This window comes from Vulpes lagopus, chromosome 2, assembly GCF_018345385.1.
Source record: "Vulpes lagopus strain Blue_001 chromosome 2, ASM1834538v1, whole genome shotgun sequence".
In the NCBI taxonomy this organism is placed as follows: Eukaryota; Metazoa; Chordata; class Mammalia; order Carnivora; family Canidae; genus Vulpes; species Vulpes lagopus.
The window spans coordinates 93,159,351-93,185,778 of record NC_054825.1 but is presented as its reverse complement, the minus strand read 5'-3'; the positions used below and the strand labels follow the sequence as shown (position 1 = coordinate 93,185,778).

Genomic DNA, 26,428 nt, shown 5'->3' with positions numbered 1-26,428 from the left:
TGTTTTGCACGTAGAAAACTTAAAGTTGTTTTTGGTGTACTGGTACTTTCTCAGTTTTACTCTAAACATTTTAAAGCTTTCCCTTCCCCACAACTACGGATGACCAGTCAGTCATCAAATTTTCAGAATCTTATAAACGTTTTTTTTTTTTTAAGATTTTATTTATTTATTCATGAGACACACAGACAGAGAGGCAGAGACACAGGCTGAGGATCCTGGGATCATGACCTGGACTAAAGGCAGACACTCAACCACTGAGCCACCCAGGTGCCCTACCTTAAAACATTTCTTTAACTCCTATCTGCGGGCACTCACATTCTGCATAACTGACTTATTAGCCTAATTCTCACTTGTTTCAGTTTATTCATTGGGTGCTTGACATGTACAAAACTAGAGGTACTTTCACTGAATGTATCAACTTAGGATGATGTCTACTACAGAACAGGCTTTACACAAGTTAGCTCTCATTACACTGAATCGTTTATTTTACAAGTCTCTAAACATTTTTAAGTAACCAACTATTTTTAAAAATATATAATGTGAAAACTTCTTAGAAAGTAAGGATCCACACAAATGATACTCTACCATTCAAATATAATATGGAGGAAACTCTAAATTAATATGTGTTTTTAAATCACAAAAGCCTTGGGGCACCTGGATGGCTCAGCAGGTTAAATGTCCCACTCTATGAGATTGAGCCCTGAGTCAAGCCGAGAGTGGAGCCTGCTGGAGACTCTCTCTCACCCTCTCCTTCTGCCCTGTCCCTGCTCACGATCTCTATCTAAAATCAATCAATCACAAAATCCTCTACTTTTCAATGTTTCTTCAAAGAAGTCTTTATTCCTTCTCCCAATGTAGATATGAATACAGAGAACAAACAGTATGAGTAAGCAGGGGCATTTATAAAAAGAAAATATAGCTTTCCATTTATTCACTACAAACAAACATCTATGGAGCACTCGCACTGATACCAGGCACTACATGATTTCAGAAATAAAAAGTCCTGGGGTCAGATTAGGAGAAAGACAAGTTAACCAAATATACTCTGATATAAGAAATTTAACAACAGTTCTCTGCAGGAACCACAATTCAGAGAAGAAAAAAACTTGCTCAAGGACAGAATCTGGGATTCAAACTGAAATCTAAACTGTTTCCACTTCACTGCTTTTATTATGGACAGCATTTAAGAGGCCAGATAGAACTGCCCAGACATATTTATAGACAAGTGAAGATACATTTGCAAAGTAGGTCTACCAAAGAATACAATGACCCAAATTAAGGGGAACAAATACATACCATCCCCTATCATGTAAGGAACACACATAAGTAAATGTCCAATTTGGCATTTTTATGACAAATGAAATTTATTTTTAATTTGTGGTAAAACCCATAGATTATAAATCTAGTTATAATGAAAGACAATACCCTTATTAGTGCAAGAATAACCAGTTACAGTAGAAGGAGTTATTCTTGCTCCGAGAAAGGGAGTTAAGATGACTAGGAGAAAAAGGAATTCAGTCTGTGTTGAAAAGAACACCAAAGCTATGCTTCCAATATGGCAGCCACCAACAACATGTAGCAATTTCCATTTAAGCTGAAGTTAATTAAATAAAATTTGAAATTCACATTATCAGTTGCACTACCCACATTTCAAGCACTCAATATGCCACATGTGGCTAGTGGCCATCACACTGGACAGTATAGAGACAGAACACTTCCACTTTCTCAGAAAGTTCTATCAGAAAGTGCTGAGCCAGATGGGAAAAAAGAAAAAAGAGAGGAACAGAATCTTTCTCTGTTCGACTTGAGATAAGGAAATTTTAGTAGTTTTACAATATGGTTAGCAAAATCAACTGGCTAAAGCTAAAAGTGGTGTCAATGACATTGTAAGATGTGATAACATTAGATGTAATCATGATGTTAAAGGTTAATCTTCTCTAAGGGCTCTTAAAAGGGTGCCCTGAATTTTTAAGAGGCTCATAAAAGAAAGGAAAGATAGAATTTTATCTTTGAACTCTGTTTTCATTAGATTTGACAATTTCACTGGCCTTTGAAACCATATGTTAATAAGAATCTATATTAAACATCATTAAGCTGATAAGTGGATATTTAATTAACATAGTCCTAAATTAAATAAATCTAACATAAAAAGTTAAGCCATGTCATTCATATTACTGAATTTATTTCTGATCACATTTTTCCAGAGAGTAAAAAATATTGTCAAATTCCCTAAGAGGCTATCGTCTAGCTGACATTTCAAATCATTAGCTATTATCTCTTCTATCAGTCTAAGTGAAATATATACTTGTAAGTATAATTTGTAGATTGCAAAGAATATTTTGCACACGGGACTTCAGTATTTAAAAGTCTAACCAAGGTTATTCAAAAGGACTGCAAAATAATATTTAAGATATGAACCCAAGGTACTGAGCCACAGGTTATTACACAGTGGTCCAATGACCACACCATAGTCAAAGGAAGTAATGTCTGTAAAGCACTTTGTGTAGGTCTGGCATATGAATATTCAATAAATATTAGCTGTTATTGTAATCGTTGGCAGACATTCTCCCTCTAAAAATGATGATAAATTAGAGCCAATGCTCCCTGCCATGACAACATTGACTTTAACACAATTACAGCACAATCTGAAATACAGAATGCACAGAAGGGACATATAACCTGTCCATAGTGGCACAGCTGCTGAGTGGCAAAGCCGGGTTCTGAACCTAGGCAGTACAGCTCCATAGCATTAACACTACTAAACACCACCCTGTACCACTGCTCTTTAAGGTATGCTTCCTATATGAGGGCCTATTGCTGAGTATAATAAACTGTTTTATCTTTCTTTTAATTAAAGTATTATTACCACATAACATTCTATCACTTTCAGGTGGACAACACAATGATTCAATATAGGTGTGCATTGCCAAATGATCACCACAATATGTCTAGTTAATATCCATCACCACATAGAGTTACAAATTGATATATATTTGTATAAAGAAGTATACATATTTTATAAATACCCAAATAAGAATGAATGTTAAGATAATTTGTTTTGCCCATTTTTTGAAGTTAATAATGAAGAATGTATCACTCACTTCTTTAGTGAAGCATATCTGAGCTATATGAAAACACACACAAGAGATGCCTGGGTGGCTCAGCGGTTTGGCACCTGCCTTTGGCCCAGGGTGTGATCCTGGAGTCCCAGGATTGAGTCCCACATCAGGCTCTCTGCATGGAGCCTGCTCCTCTCTCTGCCTGTGTCTCTGCCTCTCTCTCTCTGTCTCTCTGTCTCTCATGAATAAATAAATAAATCTTAAAAAAAGAAAAGAAAACATACACAAGTCAATACAGGTATAGATCTAGGCTTCCAGTTCTTATACATTTATAATGCTGTTATGTGTCATAACATAGTTACAGCAATGTGTTGTCTCTCGCTTCTTCCCTTTATAACAGTTATTTGAGAAAATGAGACTATGTAGACTAGTTCTGTTTCCACTTCTCCACTTCCTATTCTGACCTTTGGTTCTTCTGAAATCAGATTTTCACCTCAACCAAAACACTGTCCCAGCAGTCACCAAAGCTCTTCCCATTGCTCCTGGCCTCTGTCATCCTGATCTTGCTGTACCTCCTGAGGGACTGGTACCACCAACCACACCTCTCCCTTGGAAAAACCTTCTCTCAGCTCTTGACAACACCCCTGGTTCTCCTCTCCTCAGAGCCACCCACTTCTCAGGTTCCTTTGCTGGCTTTCCTTTCCTTCACCTATTCCTGATATAATAGGGTTTCCTGGGATTCTTTGCTGTGCCCTCTTCTAAGTTTTCACCCTCTTGCCTACTCACAGCGCCTTGCCTGCCACCTCCATCTAGGTACTCCTCATCTCACCATTTCTTTATGTGGCCTACAGCTCTCTTTCAAAGAGATGTCCATCCAATGGCTACTGGCAATTTGTTTCTAGATATCTCACTTAGTGTCTCAATAACGTGAACTGAGTACTTATCTCTTCCCATTTGTGGATACTGAAGAGATCTGTTAGCAGCTCTCCTTGTCTTCGGAACTACACTATTGAATAAAGCATCCTCCATGGGCATGTGGGAGGGATCTTTCCAAAGCTCACATTTAATCATGTCACCTAAGAGTTTTCAAATTCTATTACCAGAGGAATGAGCATGGTGCACACAGCTGTTCCATGAGTATGTCTCACCTCTCCACCTTTTTTTCTGGCCACAATCTTTCCCCTCCATACCCACTATTTCTGTGAAAACAGTATTATGTCAAGCCTCCTATTTACATGTCCTTCTCCAGGGCTTACAGTCCATCTGGAGAATATACACCCTTTGAGGCTCAGCTTAGTGAATGGCTCTTTCATGAAGCCTTTGATAATCATCTGAAGAGAAAGTAACCACACCCTTCATTGAACCCACCTTAACCTGGATAGACCTGTGAGCCTGCTAGGACAGGCAGCATGTCTTGTTTATTATTTGCAATGCCTTAAACACAGAAGTTTGTTCTTATTAACTGCTTGAATAAATGCCTGAATCTCCAGAGGTCGCTTATGAGACTAAAAATTCTTTTAATTCTAATCACATTAATAACACACTTTACGAACCGATTAACATTCAGGAAGGGGGAAAAGAGAGAAAGAGAGAGAGGGAGACAAATCATGAGAGACTCTTAACTCTAGAGAACAAATTGGGGATTGATGGAGGGAGGGGGGTGGGGGATGGGATAGGTTATGAGTACTAAGGGGAGCATGGGGAGCCCATGATGAGCACTGGGTGTTATATGTAAAGGATGAACCACTGAACTCTACTTCTGAACCAAGACTGAATTGCATATCAACTAACTAGAATTTAAATTTTAAAAATTTTAAACTTAAAAAACACACACTTTGGGCAGCCCTGGTGGTGCAGTGGTTTGGTGCCACCTGCAGCCTGGGGTGTGATCCTGGAGACCTGGGATCGAGTCCCAAGTCAGGCTCCCTGCATGGAGCGTGCTTCTCCCTCTGCCTGTGTCTCTGCCTCTCTCTCTGTGTCTCTCATGAATAAATAAATAAAATCTTAAACAAACACACACACACACACACACACACACACACACACACTTTACTGGAATATGTGATCTATCTTAATGTAGAAATCTACCAGCAAAAGTTTACTCTCCCATATTCTAAAAATAATATTAATTTATTTATTAGATAATATTGCAACAGGGTGCCTGGGTGGCTCAGTCAGGTAAACATTTGCCTTGGGCTCAGGTCATGATTCCAGGGTCCTGGGATAGAGTTGTGTTGGCCTCCAAGTTGGGAGACCTGCTTCTCCTTCTCCCTCTGCTGCTCCCCTGCTTGTGCTCTGTGTCAAATAAATGAATAAATCTTTTTTTTTTTAAGATACTATTGCAAGTTTATGAGATTTTTCTTTTCAGGTTAGAAAAAAAAGGGACTTGATTGCCTTAGGAATAGCATCTGTGGAAGATCAAAGATGTTTTTTGTCTGTAGCTTTCCATTTGGAATGATCTCTTTATGATGTAAGCCTTCAATAAACTCTCCTTCCTACAGAATTCATCCTCCAAAGTATCAAAATTCCAGCACCACACACACAATCCTTCCCAGGGCCAACACTGTAACTTTTCACTTGTTAGATTAGATGTTGGTTTTGCTAGGACCTCAGTGAATGTTTTTCACTGAATTAACATTTTAAATCACTTTATTTTTATTTTTGAGGAACAGAAAGTTACAACTCAATGGGATTTGGCCAACTGAAATTTCAATCCTTTAATTTTTTAAAGATTTTATTTATTTATTCATGAGACAGAGAGAGAGAAAGGCAGAGGGAGAAGCAGGCCCCCTGTGAGGAGGCTGTTGTGGACTTGATCCCAGGACCCCAGGATCACGAAAGGCAGATTCTGCTCAACCACTGAGCCACCCAGGCATCCCTTGAAATTTCATTCTTAAAATAAGCATAAGTATATTCTCTCACTATGCAATACTCCCAAATTTTCCTCTCATCAAAAAAAGTAGTTGGCTGATGTTGACATAATTTCCAAGAGGATCTTTACAAAGGGGCTGCCATGGTCATGATAAATTACCCCCTTCCCTTAAGGGTAAGAAGAAGTGTGAATCTCCCTCTACGAGATGCCAAAGAATAAAACCTTTCAGGACATCTCTTTAGAAAGAAATTTTTTTTAAAGTTTATTCACAATAAATAATCACGAAAGATTTCTACTCTCTAGGAGCTGATTCTACAAAATCCAGAAGCCAGATGAAGCAGATCCACTGAGCCCCTTTATATTTAAACAAAAACAAAAACAAACTAGATGCTATATTAGACAACCTTTATGTAGGTGAAGGAACTACCAGATTATCCCATTCAATCTTCACAGCAATCCTGTAGATTAAATATTTATATCTTGACTGTGTGAATGAGAAAGCTATAGCTCAGAGAAACTGAGGGATTTGTCTAAGATCAGTAAGTAAACAGCAAAGTCAAAGAATCAAACTTATGATCATTTTGTTTAAGGTTGTACACTTTTCAATACATCATACAGTTTCTGAACCTTAAAAGAAACTGACCCAGATGTAAGATCTAGGTCTTTCTTTGTATTTTTGTTGCTTGTTTAGGTTTTATTTATTTGAGAGAAAGGGAAAGAGAGTCTGTGAGCAGGAGGAGGGAGAGGGACAAGCAAACTCTGAGCTGAGCGCAGAACCCAATGCACAGCTCCATCTCAAAACCCTGAGATCATGACCTGAGCTGAAATCAAGAGTCAGATGATCAACCAACTGAACCACCCAGGTACTCCTAGATCTAGGTCTTTCTACAAACATTCCTCTTTTGGATCTTTTTTAAAAAAAATATATTCTATTTATTTATTCATGAGAGACCCAGAAAGAAGCAAAGACACAGGCAGAAGGAGAAGCATGCTTAGGACCCCGGGATCACGCCCTGAGCCAAGGTAGATGCTCAACCACTGAGCCACCAAGGTGCCCCCCTCTTTTGGATCTTTGCTCAGTAGCACCTTCTCAGTTTCCTGTAAACTCATATCCATTGGGTACTGTTCACCATTTATTAAGTGTAATTCTAAACTTTTAATAGCATTAATAATTGTCACCCTTGGTAGTTTTTCAGGGTCATTTCCTAGCCAGCACTCTGGTCCTCAAATTCACCCTGATTTAATTTTACTCTCTCCAAAGGGAGACATGAATCATAAGTTTTCCATGTCAGTGTCCATGAGCAATATTTAATCTCTATAAATATATTTTCCAATTGATATACAAATAGCATGACGAAGCAAAACAACTACGGCCAAGAGTCTGAAAGATCTAGGTTCAAATCCTGGCTTGGCACTTGTTAGCTCAAAAACTTGGCAAGTTCCTATTATTCATTAAGCTTCTGTTTCCTCATGTAAGGAAGGATGTTACTATTCACCTAATGGGAGATTTTTGAGTACTAAGTAATGTCTGTAAAGATGTTAACAGAGTACTTGGTCAAGGTAAACACTCAATAACCAGCAGGTGTTGGTAAAAGCATTTTTCTTAGTTTCAGATTTAAAATAAGATGTGTGGGCATGTGGGTGGCTCAGTTGGTTAAACATTTGCCTTGGGCTCAGGTCACAATCCTGGGGTCCTGGGATGGAGTCCTATTTAGGGCTCCCTGCTCAGTGGGGAGTCTGCCTCTCCCTCCCCATCTGCCTCTCCCGAGCTCATGTTCTCTTGAGGGCTCTCTTTCTCAAATAAATAAATACAATCTTAAAAAAATATATGATGCTTAAATTTGTGAACAGCCAATATTTGGCAGGAGGCCCTGTATATGAATGGAGCTAAAACTGCAGCTTTAAAAATTTTTTTGCATTTATATCTTTTTTGTTAAGGTTTTAAGTAATCTCTGCACCAATGTGAGGCTCGAACTCACAAGCCTGAGAGCTAGAGCTGCATGTTCTTTCAACTGAGCCAGGCAGGCACCTCTGCGTTTAAATTTCAGAAAGTAGCATGATGGTAAGTCTTCCAGTTCTCTTTCCGATACACGAAAATCATAAAAATATCCCTCCCCCACCAGTTTTATTTCACTATTGACTGTTCTGACCTGATGCTGGCAGATTTGGCTTTTAGGTCATTCCATCTTTGGTTCATATCATCCAGGCGATGCTGAAGCATAGTAGCCTCTTCAGAATTTCCCAAAGCTTTTACCATCTTCTGCCTATTTCCATCAATGCTTTTAAATATGTCATTATGTGCATCAATTTCTGCCTGGATGTCCTAAAGAGAAAAGAGCAGAGACAATGTAAATGTTAGATATTAGTACCAACACTACCTTGGGGTTGCTATCTAGAACGTTATTTTTTTCTATTCTACAAATGAGGTTTTTTGTTTTTAAATCAAAACAGTTAAATTCATCTTAAATGATAACAAATTCAAGTGTGTCCACAATTCTTATGTTGAAAATAATAGTCTTCAAATCTTCAGTATATTGATTTTCCATTTCTTAAAAAGGGAATGTATTATAATCTAAATTTTATGGGTCAGATGATGTTAGTATTTCATTTTTTTTTAGAAGACTTTATTTAGTTATATGAGAGAGAGCATGAGCAGGGGTGAGAGGTGGGGAGTGGGCAGAGACAAAGAAAGAAGCAGGCTCCCCAGCTAAGCAGGGAGCCTGATATGGTGATTGATCCCAGGGCTCCAAGAACCTGACCTAAACTGAAGGCAGAATTAAGGGACTGAGCCACCTAGGCACCACAAATGTTAGTATTTCAGATTCATGAGAAATTTTTGAAATTTTACATAATTATTATTGCCAAATCACTGAATACTGATTAATACCCAGATTCTTTCTCCCCTTTGTACGTGGGGAAAACTGCCCTCAAAGTATCAAAGTATGATGTTTTACAGAAATATTACATAATTTTACTTGTCGGGTTTTTTTTTTTTTACATTTGGACAAATTTAATAGTTTGTCCTTCCAATCTAATAAAATTTATTTCTAAACTTTTAAAAGAAATTATTTAACACTACATCTGAAACTAATGATGTACTACATGTTGGTTAACAGAATTCAAGTTAAAAAAAAGAACATTTTCATAAAAATGTTTACCCTCATTAAGAACTAAAAACTTATGACAAAATAATATTTGTCCTGTTAAATAGAAAAAAAATTTTTTTCTAAAGTGAATTTTACTATAAAATAAGACTTGTTATAAATTAAAAATAAAAAATGGTTTGGACTTTGAAGATGTATTTTGGCAATCTGTATCAAAAGCCTTAATATTGTTGAAATCACCTATCCTAGAAGATTTATGTATAAACACATTTATCACATTAATTGTTTTTAAAGTAAAATATTAGAAACTATCATAATACTTAATGGTATATAATATTAAGTTTAAAAGTGAAGGATACAAAACTATACATTATGATGTTAATTTATTTAAGGTAGGTGTTTAAATTAGCATATGTTTTTTATATATCATTGTATACACATACATCCAAAAACTGTACAAAATATCAAAATAGTATAATATCTATACAAAAAAATTAAAGGACATTTTTGTTTCCTCTGTTTTAAGATTTTATTTATTTATTTGAGAGTGAGAGAGCATAAGCAGGGGGGAGCAGCAGAGGGAGAAGGAAAAGACTTCCCACTGAGCAGGGAGCTCAGTCCCAGGACACTGGGATCATGACCTGAGCCAAAGGTTTACCTGCAAAGTGTGATTTGGGTACACACATAATTGGTGTTCACCACCAAACAAAAACTCAGGAGTTTGATGACTCTTGTGCATTTCCCTAGCACCTCTATCCCACAGACTACAAAGCAGACACCAACAGGGGAACAGGGTACAGAGCCAGGTCCTGATTCAAGGTACTCAGGCTGGACAACATTATGCATGGAAAATGGCAATCTCAATATAATTTCAGTTTGGGATGCTTCAAATAGAAATTCTTGGTGAAAAAGAAAAAGGTAAGTTGAAAGGTTCTTTGGTGTCATCATCTGAACCTAGTCCTTATTCTTTAGGATGTAACTGTTCTATTTTTGTGTTCTGAAATGCATTTTAAGACATCTAAAGAGATATATAAAAAGATCAATAATTTTAGGTTCATGTTGTACATATGCACGATAACCATCTTTCTTAAGAAGCTCAACAACAGGGCTGCTGGGTGGTTCAGTCGGTTAAACATCTGCCTTCAACTCTGGTCATGATCCTAGAATCCTGGAATTGAGCCTTGCAAGTGGCTCCCTGCTCATGGGAGAGTCAGCTACTTCCTATCTCTCTGCCCCTCCCCCCATCTGTGCTCCCGCATGCTCTCTCTAAAATAAAGAAATAAACTCTTAACAAAAAGAAGAAGCTCAATGACACCATGAGCAAGGCATCTCTTTGCTCTCTAATGCCAACATGAATCTGCACTCAAATTTCCTGTACAGGTTCCTAATCATTATTAATGAACTACACCCCAAATCACAGGGAAACTTCCAACTACTACTTCCTGAAGTAGCCTGACATATTTGCTTCCTTTCATAGTCAAGAGAAGTAGGAAGACAGAAGTATATTAACATCCATAAACACTTTTTAAGCTTCATGGAAGTATCCTACAACATCAGGAAATCTGGTTACTGAGAGTATAGAGCAAATTTGGCTCCTGATATCCAATCAAGTGATGCCTTTCCAACCCAGCCACAAAGACAAATGGAGTACAACAGAGCACCATCACTGGCCAGTCATGATTGTAGGTATTTCTATCAGGTTTTGGTTAAGAAAACTACCAAACATCATATATGCATATTTCAGTATGTGAAAAACCCTTTCACACATGAGCCTCCACAAAAGTTAGGAAGAAGATCAACAACCAGAAAATGATCAGAGAAAAGGAAATCAGCCTGCATTATTTTGTTTTATGTAACTAAAATTGGGTGGCATATTTACTTGGCTAAATATATTAAAAGCTCCTAAAGTCAGAAAAATCATCTTAATATTTCTTCTGTATTCTTCACAGTCTCTGCTACACAGAATGAGCCTAGAGTAAAATAGATAGGTAGATAGATAAATGTATAAATGCATGAATGAAAATATCAAGTTCATCTTGACTGGCATATTAACCACTATAATGCCAAGGAAAATCAGACAATTACACAATTGGAAGGGAGTGCAGTAATCATTTTGTTTAATCTCTTCATTAAAAAAATTTAATATGGGAACCTAAACCTACAATTATTTAGAAGCTTGCAGTGCAAAGCCCTGCCTAATCTTTCACTGGAAATTTAGAATTATATGGAGTTAATGAATTACGTTCCTTCATAGATGATTGTACAATGATACACTGGTTTTAAAATCAAGATGCCAGCACAGGAGTCTGTTAGATCATGACCCTGATGTAGCACACCAAATGCTAAAATAAATTGAAATTCCATGAAGGAGAGTTTACTCTCACTGCATAGCTGAGGGACTTGCCCTTATAATGCTCACCTCTGTCACCTGTAACCCATTCTGAACATTAAGCAGCACAAAATAGTTATTGATAATTAGTTATGGGAATGTAATCCATGCAGAAGCACAAAGCAATGCTCTCCCAAGCATTTAACATAAGCCAGTCAGTCATGTGCACAGAGAGGCCAAAGCAAAGTATTCAAGCAGTTGAACTAGCATTTAAAAACAAGACAAAGGGGTATGTAAGGATTCAATTGAAACATACCTTCTAAGAATATAAGCATAATGTAGAAGGTTAGGAGAAGCCAGGGGTTAGGATAAAAGGACTATATAGGAAAACACCATCAAATGCATAAGCTGTACACTGTCAGCACAGCCTTCCAGAAGATAGCTACAAAGCTCACAGAGATTCACTGATAAGTCTCTTGTGCACAACACCCACTTCCCAGGTCAAAATTAACCTCATAAATAAAGGAAAATATGTATTTGCTTGCTTATTTAATAACTGATATTTCCATACCAACTTTGCCCCTAACTGGACATTTCTCTAATTACCTAACCTACAGAGATATTATATGCTGACACTTTACAATGTAAGTCACATACATTTTACTTTTTTTAAGACTTTATTTATTTATTTGAGAAAGAGAGTGGAGCGGGGGGTGCAGGGGGTACTACATGAGTGGAGAGAGAGAATGAGAGAAGCAGGCTCCTCCCTGAGCAAGGAGCCTGACATGGGGCTCAATCCCAGGACCCTGAGATCATGACCTGTGCTGAAGGGAGACATGTTAACTGACTGAACCACCCAGGTGCCCCAATTTTACTTCTTTCTAATGCTCTATAATCAATAGTGGCTATAACCATGTGAGCAAAAAAACTGGGTTATAATAAGCAGAACTGCTTGAACCCTCTGCTAGGAAACAGAGATTAAGAATATAGTACCATTAGAATTCAGCAACTGAACTGGTGCTGGAATATATTCAACCTCTTCAGAACTTGTTCACATAATTTTGGTTTATTTTTGCATGGCATATTTACCTAACCCTACATGGCCACAGCAATGTTTTCTCTGAAGGAGTCCTAACCCCTTTCCTGAAGGTGAAGAAGTAAGGTCAGCAACGACTTCCCTACCGTATCCAAAGGCTCAGGCTAAATCAACAAAGTTAACCATTAGGGGAAAAGAAATCCACTGTTCCTTTCAAAAACAAGACTGGAATTCAGAGACAGTATGGGATTGATTAACAGGAGCTCAGTGGGATTGTTGCCAGAGATTTAGGTTTTGAAAAGGAGGAATCATAACTTTTTTGTAACAAGTCAGATATTACCTAAAAATAACATAACAACCAAATAACATCATGAGAGGTCATAATATGATATGTAAATATGCTTTGGGACTTTTGTGAAGCCTCTGGGATGGTGAGTAATTGCAATTAATTATTCAACTAATTATTATGATTAATTTCAATAAACTATTCAATTAATTATTTATAAGCTACATTTTCATTCAACAACTAATCGCATAGATTTTAATCACTCTATTAATAATTATGGAATCACATTTGACAGACAACAGAAAGTAATATTACCTGGTCTATAGCAGCATTTGTAAAATAAGAAACCAATGCCAGTAATGCCTTTTCCCATTATCTATGATTACAAAAATGTTAGACAACAGGGTCGAAAAAAAGTTAAATTACTAAGTGGAACAAGCTCACAATTAACTGCCCTTCCAAGATAATTTGAACAAGCCAACTTGCAATGATAAAGAATCAATAAACAAAATATGGTTTAAATTCCAACACACCAAACACTGCTCTTAATCAAAGTATCTTTCATAACCAAAAAGTGTTCCAAATCCTTGAATCTATACCAGTTGTTACTGAAACATATTAAAATCCTAGTGAATTAAAACACTATGGCCTCCCTCCTTAACTGAGCAGGTTTGATCGACATGAACACAAGTTTCTTAGGAGCAGTTATTAAATGCTTTGTGTAGCCATATTACTGCCCCACCTTAATTCCCCCAAATCAGACAACAGAATCAAAACTGAACTGAAAACCCAAAGATAATGACATGTTAAATGTTTAAAACTACAATCCCAGAGCACCCAACTCTCACCTCCTGATCTGTCCTATTGCTCAGAAAGATCTGTTTCTTTCTCCATACTCATTCACCTCAAAACCATTAACCTCAAACCCATCTTTTAAGTCCCAGTTTAAATGTAATTTCTGCAGTATAGATTCTCTGCACCTGGGTTAGATTAGGGCTACCTGTTACCCTCATAGCTCCCTCTACATTTGCTGCATGACACACTTGTAGTAAGAGATTTTCCCTATTTAAAGTCTATATCTGCCCCTTAGGCCATAAGTTCAATGGGGGGAATGCCTATTTTATCCCCTACTCCATCCCTGAACTCATCCCAGTGCCTGGTACAAACTCTACACCTCATAAATATTTGCTAACTGTTGAACAAATGAATAGACCTTGAAATTGGAAGTTTACTGTGTCTTCAAGTACACATTTGTTTGAATATTAAACATTGCAAATTGGGCAGTAAAATATAGCTTCAAATTATAATTTTTAAAAGTACTCATCCTGAAGGAGGTAAATGCCATAAAGCAAATTTATCATTGAGTGCTTTCTATCACTATGGGAAGTCACCTTCCCCATAGGGTTCAGCAAGAGAGTAGTATTACTCAGACACAGACATATGCACATACACACATATCCCCCCCAATTAAAAAACTGTCATTATCATTAATCACCTAGCAGCAGAACTGCATAAGTTAATAAAAAGACATCAGTCTCTCAAAATGTCAACGAGCTACAACTGTCCATTACTCTATCCTCTGTGACTACTAAATAAATGGAATAGACAGTACACAATGCAAATGGCTCAAGTGTGACAGTATATTAGGCACTGAAGCCATCAGATACCTCCTTTTACTTAGTACTTTCAGGGAGAAAATTAATTCACTAAAATCAAGGTGACACTAACACCAACTCATAGGATTTCAGAGAGGTGTGTTGGTGCACCAGCTTTCTATGTCAAGTCAACTGTAAGTCTGGCCAGAGTAATCAATCACGCTGTGCACATGGTCACAGTGCTCACCCCTCATCACTTGGTTTAATGAAAGGGGCCTGCTTGCTGGCAGGCACATCTTGCCACAAGGTCATCCTCCCTTGGTAAGAAGTTCCAGTCTCAACCTCCTCTTTACCACCAGTCTGGGATACACATGGTTTCTGTCAGCTGGGATTTCCTGATCCTTGGTGAGCTGTCACCTTGAGGGAGTAGTAGAGAACATCTCTTGCCTTCTGGATTTCCAGGGATATTCAGCATTGCCTTTTCTGGCTCTAAGAGATTAGGAATGAGTACAAGTATAATTTGTCCACCCTGCCTATGCTGGAAAACCAATCCTGGTTATCACCCATTTTGAGACTAAATAACAAAATCACAGACTGCAATCATGTGCCAATCATTCATGTTTATACAGATTTCCAATATAAATCACAAAACCACTGGATGTCTCTGAAATTCAACAATGTCAACCGGAATACTCCCTTTCAATTTGTCTCACAAGTCAATTGCTGTCTTGAAGTTATGGTGAAAGTCTGCAGTCATTTGGAAATTTCAATTACTAAGCAGTCTATAATTTTTCAGATTAACCATCACTGGAAGACCCACCATATCCCAACTTCGGACCCTTGTGTTCTTACAGCCTGAAGTGGCTTCAGGAGCACAGCAAAATTACCTTTTTTGCTATGACAACCTAAATCTCAGACTGCAGAATTTCAACTACTGACATGAGAAGTGTTAAATCACTATGGTCAGTATTCTCTCAAGAAGCAGATCACTAATACTGAGGAAAAGACGGGTCTAAGGGAACTGAAAGTAAAAGAACTAAGGGAAAGTCTGTTATTCAGCTTCTGAAGGTATCATATGGCTTTTGCATTACAGCAGAAGGCCTTGGTCCTTCCTTAAAAATGGCATTATTGCTTTCAGAGCTGGGGGAAGGTAGGCAGTTGTATTTGAGAAGTGTGAGGTAGTGGTACCTTTCCATAACACCAGTTTTCCTGGCAATGAATCAATGTAGCAAAGGCTATATGGGACAGCTTTTGTGAAAATACACAAAGGATTTTTTAAAAAATACCTGACGTGGAGAAAAATATATTCATGTACGACAACTTCCTACAAACGAAATATGGCAAAGAGAGTAACTCTCAAACAGATTTTTATAAAAGCGTCTCTAAAACATAAATAAACATATACGGAGAACTTCAGATTGTGAATGGCAACAGGATTGTTTCTTTGAGTTTGCCTCTGTCTCAAAAAAAAAAAAATCTCAAATCAAGCCTTTGATAGGAATAAGCCAGCAGACTTCTATCTTTACTGACTTTACTGTCAATTCAACTACTAAAGTAAGAATAAGAAATAGGCAGATAGTAAGGTCTGGGAGTTAAAAGAGGAAATATATTAATATGACCAGAACTTGTAACTTTGCCAATAAAATGGCCAGAAGACCGGGCAGGTTAATAACCTCTGGTATCTGACCTAGGCTTTTAAGACTAATAGCAGCAATTACAATACAAAAGTCCAGCTATTGCCCACAATTACTGCCTCTTAGGGGGGTCTAAGTAATGAATTATTCATGCAACATATGCCCTATACCTTTTTAGGAAGAAACAGACAAATCTATACAAACCAAGCTAACAGATCTCTTGATGGTCATAAAGTTTGTCACCTGCTGTTCCCAGATGCCATAAAAAAGATATTCTCTGCCTCCTCTGCCCCTTTTAAATGGTGAGCAAGTGGGAACCATCCCCACTCTAAGGAATTTAGGTGCTTAACAACATATTAAAGTGAGAGATCAAAGTGTGTCCTGTGTTACAATCCTTATTACTACAGTTGGGGTGCAGGAGAGATGGGGGAGGGGGGAGCTTCCAGCCAGAAGAAGCTACATTCTTCTTTATCCATACTCTTCCCACTACACTGTTTCTATCACCAGGAGGGAAGCAATAAGTGCAATTGTTCTGGAAAAACTTCTAAATTTTTCAGATGACATGGTTTTACGCCTTTTTCCTCTGGCAATTGTAGTTTCGTAAGAAAAAGCCCATTATTCCTTTAATGACTCAATACAGTCTTGCTTACTTGTAACGAACCACAGGGTTTTCAAGGTGAAGCCACTGAGCACAACTTTAACAACTGATAAACAATTGATTTATGCACACAGTGCAATTACTTCACTTCTTTCTTTTTCTTTAAAGACTGGAAGTTGAAAGAAGATAAGTGCTTGGCATCCAAAGGCTAGGGAAGGGCAGGAGCCCATAAGCAGCACGTTGAGGTTTTCTGTTTTGTTTAACTATAAATGTAAGGTAGCTTTGGCAGGCTGGGCTCAATCCTAGAGTGTGCCAAGAACTTTCCTATGGAAAAAAAGAACTAAGTGCAAAATTAATGATCCAAGCGTTAAAGCTTCACAGTGCATGCAAGCACTCCACATATAAAACAAGACACTCATAAATGAAAAGAAAATGTTTAAGATCGGATGTGCCCTTGTCACTGGGAGGCATCTTCTTCCTACTCAGAACTGAATCTTCAGAAAGCAGGCTGGGAAAGGCAGAGCTCCTCTGACTGCAGGGAGAGAAGCCTGATGGGCTATGGAAAACAGAACCCATGCCTGATGAAGTCAGACTTTGGCATGAAAACCCAGTGTTGTTGCTGTTTTGTTTTTTTTTTTCTTTCCAAAATAACTTTCAATTAAATTACCAGTCGACTTGAGTACAAAGGATCTCTTCTGATGTGGAATTCTAACACTGACAGGCATCATGAGAAGCCCTCCTGACCAAAGGAAAGAATTGCTAATTTGCTCTTTAGTTGGAAAAAAAAAAAAAAAAAGGTAAAAGAGGATATCAAATCAAATATGCCTTAGGAATCAAATAATCAAAGAGTCGAGAGAAGATCTGCCATGTAAATGCACAGTTTAAAAAAAAAAACAGACAAGGAAGGGGGAAAAAGTACATTCATGAAGTCCACTTTCTGCATACCTTTTCAAATTTTGTCAGCAATTCCCGTAAGCTGAAGTTCAAACCAATCATCGTCCAGTAGCCCTTGAAGCCTACATCTTTCCAGCGAACTTCCTTCCGATAACAGCTTTTAACTTCTAAAATCCGTATCTTTTCTGGCTATCCTTTAAAATCCTTTGTAAAATCCTTGACAAGCCTTGCCTTTGAGCTATGGTCCATGAGCAGCAGCATTTGCGCGGGGACATGTTAGCCACCCCACCGTGGGTCCGTCTTCTCATGGACTTCGGAGTTCGCAAGGAATAGACCTGCTTCTCTAATTTCTGGTAGCTGTGTTCCACGAGGCTGGCATGGTCTCCTGTTGCTCTGGGAAGTCCAGGATTCCCTCCTGCTCACCTCACTAATGACCTGCAGCCCACAACTGTTTTCTCCTGAGCCCCAAGCTTAAGAGTTTGGTCTCAATTACACAGAGCAAAAAAGAAGCTATATCCTGGAAACTTGCATGAGAGAAGGCAAAAGAAAAAAAAAAGAAAAAAAGAAAGAAAGAAAGAAAAGAAGGGGAAAAAAAGGCCAAGTATTACCAACTTCCTCCATTCAGACTGGTTTCAGAAAGAAAAAGGAGGGGAAAAAAAATCCTGGGTAAAAAGCCAGTTTGCAAAGAGCATGACTTATGTAGTAGTCCGCACAGCAAGGAGTGTTTGAAGAAACACCCAAACACGGGACAAGAGGCCACCGGCTTGCTCTCCCAGACACCGCAGCCGGCGTCGCTATGGCAACCACCAAGCTAGTTTCACTCCATTTCCCTAGGTCAGGCTCTGCCTAAGGGATGCTGTCAGTGCAACAGAACTAAGTAGTTTGGAAAGTTGTTCTAGCTGTTCAGTCCGGAGAAAAGTTCCAGCGGCAGAGCTCACGGGCCCCTCTGCAGGGTCTGCAGGCCCAGGAGGGCGGCGGGAGGCGGCTCCCCTGCTCCCCTGCTCCCCTCCCAGATCTGACAGGAGTGTGGTAATCCACTTCTCTTTCCAGCAGTTGTTTATTATTTTAATCAGCATCCTCCCTTCCACCACCCTTCACGCAGTTCGAAGTGAAGCTCACTCCCACTTCCTGGAGGCCTCCCTTCCCCAAACTGCCATGCGGTATCTCTCAGATGGTCTCAGTCCAGAATAGCTGGTGGGATGCATGCTCCGCTTTGGAGCCCACCCATAAAAATCAAAGGGTGTGTGTGTGTGCAAACAGCACAAAACACCAAGAAAAATGTGTGATTGGTTGTACTATTTCTAAAAAGGTTTTATTGGTAAAGTGATGGGGAAAAGAACTTTAAAGGAAAGTTTATCTCACTGATACAATGAAACCCAGTCAGGCTCTTTTCATGTGGAACATCTGCTTATTTCTGAAATAAAACTTAAGTGAAAATACCCAAAACGTAAGAGCCAGTTACTTTTTAATATTAAATTTTGATGTTATATTATTACTGCCACTCACAGAAACACTTCCACGAACTTTTAAGTGTAACTGCTTTAAAGAGAAAAGTTCAATCCAAGTGATATATTCTCGGCACTGATGTTATGGACATCATTCCAAGGCAAAAATGTGGTTTTGCTTTTGCGTTACATAGCTATTTAGTAGGCCAATAAAAGTCTGACAGATATGTCCATATGAAACATACTTCTCTAGCTGTGTGTAGAAATTTTCATAAATATATAATGCTCTTAAAGGTGACACGATCACACACAGAATGATATTAATCTTAATATAACTAAGTTTACTTTTTGCATGGGGCAGAGAGCAAAGGAAAAAATACCCTGAAATTAGAATACATATCTTCTAAAAGGCTACTTAAGTTAGTTAAATATCAAAATTGTTAGCACTCAATCATATGGAGAAAGGGATTCCATTAACAACAGAAAAAAAAAATACCTATCAGGGAACAATATACAATATGGTTATTATTTTTTGGATTTGCAAACCACTTTTCTTTCCATTTCATTCCCAGCTTATTTTCATATCATGCTATTTCAATAGCATGTGTTTTACATATGCGGATCTACACAAAATTTAACAAGCTTTTAAAATATTTTCATCGTTTATTCATAAAACCAACATGTCTCTGGGGGAAAATGGCTTTATGAGATTTCTAGCAGAATGTATTTCACCTCAAAGTGCCCAATTCAGATTTATACACACACACATGATTAATTTCAGAAACAAGTATGGTAAATTAGTGATTATGCAGAAATTTATAAGCAAAATTAATCTGTGAAGTTTGTATCAAAAAGCACTGACATCAGCTTGAAGACCAATCATCAGAAACTGACCAAGATGACCCTGATCTGTGAGGGCTCTGGGGCCACATGCTGAGATCTTTCAGCAGCAACAAATAAACTTTTTACATAAATACAAAACAAAAGGAACCACCAGCCCCAGCACCAACACCACCAGCAGCAGCACCACCGCCACAAAAAATAAATAAATAAAGGAGAGAGTAAAAAAGAACAATCTTTCTCAGCTGGGCAAACTTCCAACTACCACCCAGGGTGCTGGATGATTGTGATCAGAGACACGTGCAAACACGCAATCCCTCATGCACATATCAGAAGAATGAATTAAATAAAAACTCTGTGGAACAACAGAGTCTTTCTCTAAAGTAGAGTTTTATATTTAAAAGGGCTCTTAGACCAGAGCAAGTATGGTTGTTATTATTAGAGCTCCAAGTATCCTCTACCTTTAGACAAGGCTAATCTATGAGGGAAAAGCAACATGATCCTGCATATTAGGGAATCTTCCCAGAAGCATGATAGGCACCTGAGTCCTAGAAGAGACAAACACGGGATAAATAAAGAGGGGAAGAGTATGTTCCCACCCGGAATTCTAAAGTGGAGTGTTCAGAAGTCAGTCTCTGTAACAACTACTAGTTTCTCTGACTGTCCTTGCAAATGCTTCACACCCATTCTCAGAACCGACATCCTCTGTCAGACAAATACTTGAATAAAGCTCCTGAGTTACAGTTATAAAATGCCAGAAACTAAGATATGGACAAACTTAGCTATGATGACATCCTTTTTAGAAGGAAAAGGGGGAAAATATACTCAGTGGATCCATATGGAATCATTCCAAAGGGAAAAAAAAAATGTTAATTCTCACCTAATTTTAATAACGGGGTAATTATACTCTCCCTAAAACACTGAAAAGCAACTAAAATATTATTTTTGACATGTAATTTACATTAAAAATGTAAAGTTTGAAAGAAATTATTTATGTAAAAATCCAAAATATTCTATAAAATTAAAATAGCTAAATTTTAATATATTAGTCAGAAGTACTATGCTCTTTGATAACTGAATGACACATTAGAATGAGACTTGTAAAATATAAAAGTTAATTGCTTGTATAACTGTAAGCACATTTTACTATGTTATTTGTTTGATATCTATAAATATAAACACTTTCTCAGTTTAAACTCTGTATACAAAATATCATCTTGGTAATACACCTTACATCTCCATAGCCATTTCTATTTTTACCAAACACCTCTTTGATATACATTATCTCTTATAATCCTGCAATCATTAACACAGAAAATAAGAGGCCTCTGGTGAAAGCAGTACATCACCAGAGAGACTTAATAAATTGGATGATGAAATTTGAAGTAGTTGACATTTTGCCAGTCTAAACTAGTGTGCAAATAAATTGTGCACTAATCCCCAAGAGGTGAAAAAACGTAATACTGCCAATCCCTATAACAGATCAACACTGAATATGCAAGATTCTCCAGCTAAATAAGCCATGTCTCAAACATGGACACATGATTCCATGAGGAAGTGAAAGTTATAGAACCAGAGAGAAGCAAAGAAAAATTCAATAATGGAATCAATAAAATCTAAATCTAAATTACTTAATAAAAACCACATTCCACTGCCAATATGAAAAGGGCTAAATGTATATATGGTTTTGGCAAAAACTTTCAAAAGCTAGGCTAATCAAAAACTTTTTATGTCTAAAAACTATATTTCATTTAATTTATTAAAAGATGACTTATTTAGCCACTTCATCAAGGCAATAAGACATCCTCTAGGGTTCAAATATAAGCAAAAGGAGCAGCCTAAATGTTTTGGTGAAAAGCAATTTATGTCTTACTCATATAGTAGTCTAAACACAGAATTCAAAGCTTTAAAAACTCTTTATATATTTTATATATTTAAAGATATATAAAGTATGTTTTCTATGCAATGCCTAACAGGTTTCTTTTTACATTGGTCAATATAAAGAACAAAAAGAAAAGGAAAGAAAAGAGAAGAAAAAAAAGCTTCTTGGGAACCTCTAAAGTGAAGCATATGGAGGTCAATAGGTGATTATAAATAAATCAGTACATCATGGCTTCATTCAAAATGAAGAGCTTCAAGAATGGGTACAAAAATGTACTTGTTATAAACCCATTTGGACTTAAGGAAAGATCCAGATTATAATGCCTTTGAAAAGAATATACACAATTCTCCTTTTTCTAACCCTTCTAACTCAGGGTTTACAATTCAAAAATAAAATAGCTTCAAGGCCTAATCATGATCTGAGATTTCAATTCCTGCTCTGCTGCAGTTCTATGAAGAGGAGTCTACTCAACACATTACAGCTCTCTAGTTAACATCAGCCAGCAACCAAGTCTGTCAGCTGGTAGCCATTTAAAGTAATATACAGCCCTAAAGGGCAGGAGGTTCAATCTAAAATAGAGGCCCGAGCCCCCTGATGAAAGGCGGAACTCTCCTTTTATCCCAGAAAGTTCAAGCAATAGGCTTTGTACACAAAGAATTATTTTTAACGTTCATCTGTTCAATAATGTCATCTATTCTGATAATTATACAGGTGGCAGTTGGAAAATAAAAATTACACTTCATAGGAAAAAGATTCAATACTTTTCTAATTTCCACAATCTACAGCCAGAAGATTCTACAAGACATTTTAAAAGGCACAAAGAACTTTTTCTTTTAAAGGGGAGTCGATGGGTGGGGAAGAGAAATGCCAGCTGATGTGCTTCTGAATTAGCCAACCAGGTACCAACCAGGTCAGACTTCAGCAAACTTCTAAATATTTAATGATTCAGAGAGCACTTTATTAGGTGACTAAAAATAATGCCAAGACAAGTTAATGTTTCAAAACCATATCCTTCCTTAAAAAAAAACGCAGTATCAGACAAGAGTGAAATCATCCCAGTCAGCCAAGCCTCATAATTCCAGATGTCTATTGACAGCAGAAGCCTGTGGGACATACAACTAAATCACAGAAGGGCTTTGGAGAAAGTTCTTACAGGTTTTTCTGAAGGTTTTGTGAAAGCTTTTGTAATTTTCTGCAGCTCTCCAGATTTAGAAAATTAAAGCCGAAATTAAAATACAAATTTTAACAGTAACAGTGAACATGTCAAGATAAATCAAAATTGTAGGTACTGCTTTTAGTCACAAGTAAAAAAACAGATACTCTTCCCAGGAGGGCACTGTCCCTGTCATGTGGATATATACTGAAGGAGCTATACATTAAGTGAACCCAGAGGAAGTTCAAACTGACCCAGTGAGACCTGCTATGATTCTATGTATCATACTAAGCAGAGGAGCTTTACTGATGCCTGTAGGCCAATCCATATGGGGAATAGTTCCTGCTTCAATTCTGTTCCATGCTCCTGCCATCTCCCTGCTTAGCATCCATTCTGGAATTCTTTGCAAAATCATACCGCATAATTCCTTTGACTCCGTTATCATGATTCACCTGCACCAGTCTCACGGGTAACCAGTTAACGCATTTACCCCTTAAGCCACTTATACCTGCAAATATGGCTCCTCCAAAAGACACAGACTATCATCATCCTTTTTTTCTGAGTATCTTTACTTGTATTTCCTTTCCGCACTTTTATATCACTTCCTTCATATGTTTACTCTGAGTTCTATATTATGAGTTCTACATGATGTCTTTGTTTACTCCCCAAAAATTTTCAATAAAGCACTGGATCGACAGTGAGTCCAGACAATGTAGTACGCAGCTCATAATAAAATCAATAGGCTGATCACAAAATGAAAAATTCTCATGTTTGACAGAATTAAGTTGAGCCATTACATTTCCTGGAGAGTATCAGAAGCAGCAGAATTGATTTTTAAAAATCTGTCAAATTGGGGGTAGGGGATAATTTAGCAACATTCATCAAACATTAAAACATATATAACCTGTGAGTCAGAAATTCTGTCCTTAGGAATCTAATTTGCAAACATGTAAAGACATAGTTGTAAAAGGATGCTCAGTAAGTCCTGTCTGATATAGCAAAAAGCTGGAAACAATCTAAATGTCCATCAGTAGACAACTATGTAAATAAATTATGGCAGATTTCCCACAACAGAATGCTATGCCACTATGGAAAAGAGGGAGATGGCTTCTATGTGCTCATAAGAAATAATACCCAATATATAGGTATGTATTATAGGATATATATATATATATATATATATATATATATATATGCCAAAAAGGGGGGGCTGACAGTTACACAAAAGTATGTTATATGAAATACAGATAATATCTCTGGAAAGATGTGTTAAGAGGATAGCAATGACAGTCACCTCTGAGTGAGACTGGAGATCTGAGGGTCCTGAAGAGACACTTACAGTCTTTATAGTGTGTAAAAATTTTACCACAAGCACATGATCCTTTTCCCACACAAAATTAAATCAAATAAACTAGAAATTCCCAACTAAAACACATTTGTCTTTCCAAGTAGGTATCTACTTTAACAATGGCATAATTAGATTTGAAAGTAAATGCCATGAGAGACCATCATTTTTGCCTCTGAAAGTTTCAGAAGTTTTGAGGTGCCAGATGGTCTGATATTCTAGCCAATCAGCCCTTAATAGAAATAAGGCTTCAACAGCAGTGGGCTGGTCAATGGTAAACTTTTCAAAGGGGAAACAAAGCCTTTTTGTTCTTGTAAGTTACTCAATAACCAGTAACTCCAATTTACTTAAATGATAACTTTGTGTCTAAATAGGCGTATATAATTCAAACTGTTCTCTTTCCAATGAAACTGGTATCTATCTCTGTTATCTAATACTTGATATTCTATGGTATATAATTTTTTGGAATGTTCATAAAATCAATTGACCTATACCCACAAAAGAATATCTAGCCTGTCTTGTTCAAGGCAACTGAAGCCTCCTTTCATCTTTCGAGTTGAGTTATGTAATCCAACCAAGGGGACTGCAAAGTGAGAGCCAGGGTTTACTACTGGCTATAGAGATGGTACACAACAGTTACAATTTTGTTCATGTAACAAGTTACAGAAGCTACAAGAAAATACTAGGAAGCAGCCCTGCTTCTTATGTCTGGAGAAGGTATGCTTCACTTGTATTAAAGTCTCAGTTGTGCTATAATTAAAATTATCCAACTATCAATGAATTTAACATAGTACTGAAGGAGATATGCCACTACCAGTGAAGCAGCCATCAGACACCGAGGTCAGGCACATTATTCTTTAGGACTAAATCAAGTAAGAGAGGGGCGTTAATAATCTCTAGCTTACTTTAAATTTGCCAAACCAAGGAATGTAAAGCGCAATTCAAATTCATAATTTGCATGTAATGAGCACTGTTATATGCAACTGATGAATCACTGAACTCTACCTCTGAAACTAGTAATACACTATATGTTAATTAATTGAATTTAAATAAATAAATCCAAAATTTTAAAATAAAAATATGGGATGATTACAATGTAATGTAATAGAGCCCTTAAATGCACAATATTGAATTGATATTTATGCTTATAGAGCAGGTACTGGCATCAAAATCATAAGCTCAAAAAGCTAAACAGATACCCAAATGATGTTGCTATTGCACAAATATTTTTTAAAATATCACGTCAGAAATACCTTTACAATTAATGAGAGCCATATAATAAAATTGATTTCATTTTTCAGTTCTAATTCCTCCTTTACCAAACTTCTAATACCCATCTTGATGACTAGATTTATTGGTCACTAGAATGACTGTTGGTAATGTTCAAAAACCAAGTATACACTCCTAAGTCTAAAGTTTACCATTAATTAGTAGATTCAAAACATGATCCATGTTATTAAGGATGCTACAAATATTGCACAACACTGGAAAATATTAAACAAATTTATAAAACTTAAATGCAATCTAAACATTGCTACAAGATATTTTGAGAGAGTTCAACATTCTTTGATTCATCCCACTCCACCTCTATTCCCACTCCTACAGCCATTGTTTGTTCCTTCTTAGCTGGGCATATTTTTTTTAACTGTCTCTTAATTACCTTTCAGTCAACACCGCATATTCTTATAAAAATGATTATGGCTCAGAATGACAACATATCATTAGAACATAACTTTCTCACTAGAAATTATGAATTATATCATACTACTACTATAATAGTCTAAAATAGAACCATTTTATGGTTACATATGTTCAAATGTTACATACGAACTAGGTTGCTTATTTATATTACTACATCCCAGCCCTAGTATAATATATCTTTCATAGGATAAATAAGAAACAATAATACTCTTAAAGTCAAGAGATCCGGCTTGTGATTTGATCTGTAGTAACACTTATCTAGTCTGCTTGACCCAGAAAAAGATACTTGAACCCCTGTCTAGATTTTGATTTTTCTTTGTAAAACGAACCTCTCACACTTAAACAAACACTCAAATACTCTTATCAAGAAAGACATTCACCAGCACTATATAGTTGATTGATCATTAGTTTCAACAAAAATTCATTGATAGTTGGATAATTTTAATTGTAGCACAACTGAGACTTTAATACAATTCTATCCAATACCAGGAATGTTTTCATATATTCCTCCTAAATTAATAAAAACTTTGAAAAATATATTATACAATAGATTATTTTAAGAAGCATATGTATGTTTTCTTAATATTCCTGTATATTTTCACCAAAATGTTCATATTTGTTAAGTGTTAACATCAGCTATTATGAGCAACAAAGC

The 26,428-nt window shown here is 37.0% G+C and overlaps 1 protein-coding gene across 9 annotated transcripts in view; it reads right to left on the bottom strand.

Moving 5' to 3' along the window:
• The window catches only part of UTRN (utrophin), a 496,122-nt gene that overhangs the window by 138,150 nt on the left and 331,544 nt on the right, over positions 1-26,428 (bottom strand). For all 9 annotated transcript variants that reach the window (XM_041741733.1, XM_041741729.1, XM_041741764.1 and 6 more), the window contains one exon: positions 8,082-8,254. In XM_041741733.1, the coding sequence (XP_041597667.1) occupies positions 8,082-8,254 (173 nt within the window). The remainder of the gene's footprint in view (positions 1-8,081; positions 8,255-26,428) is intronic.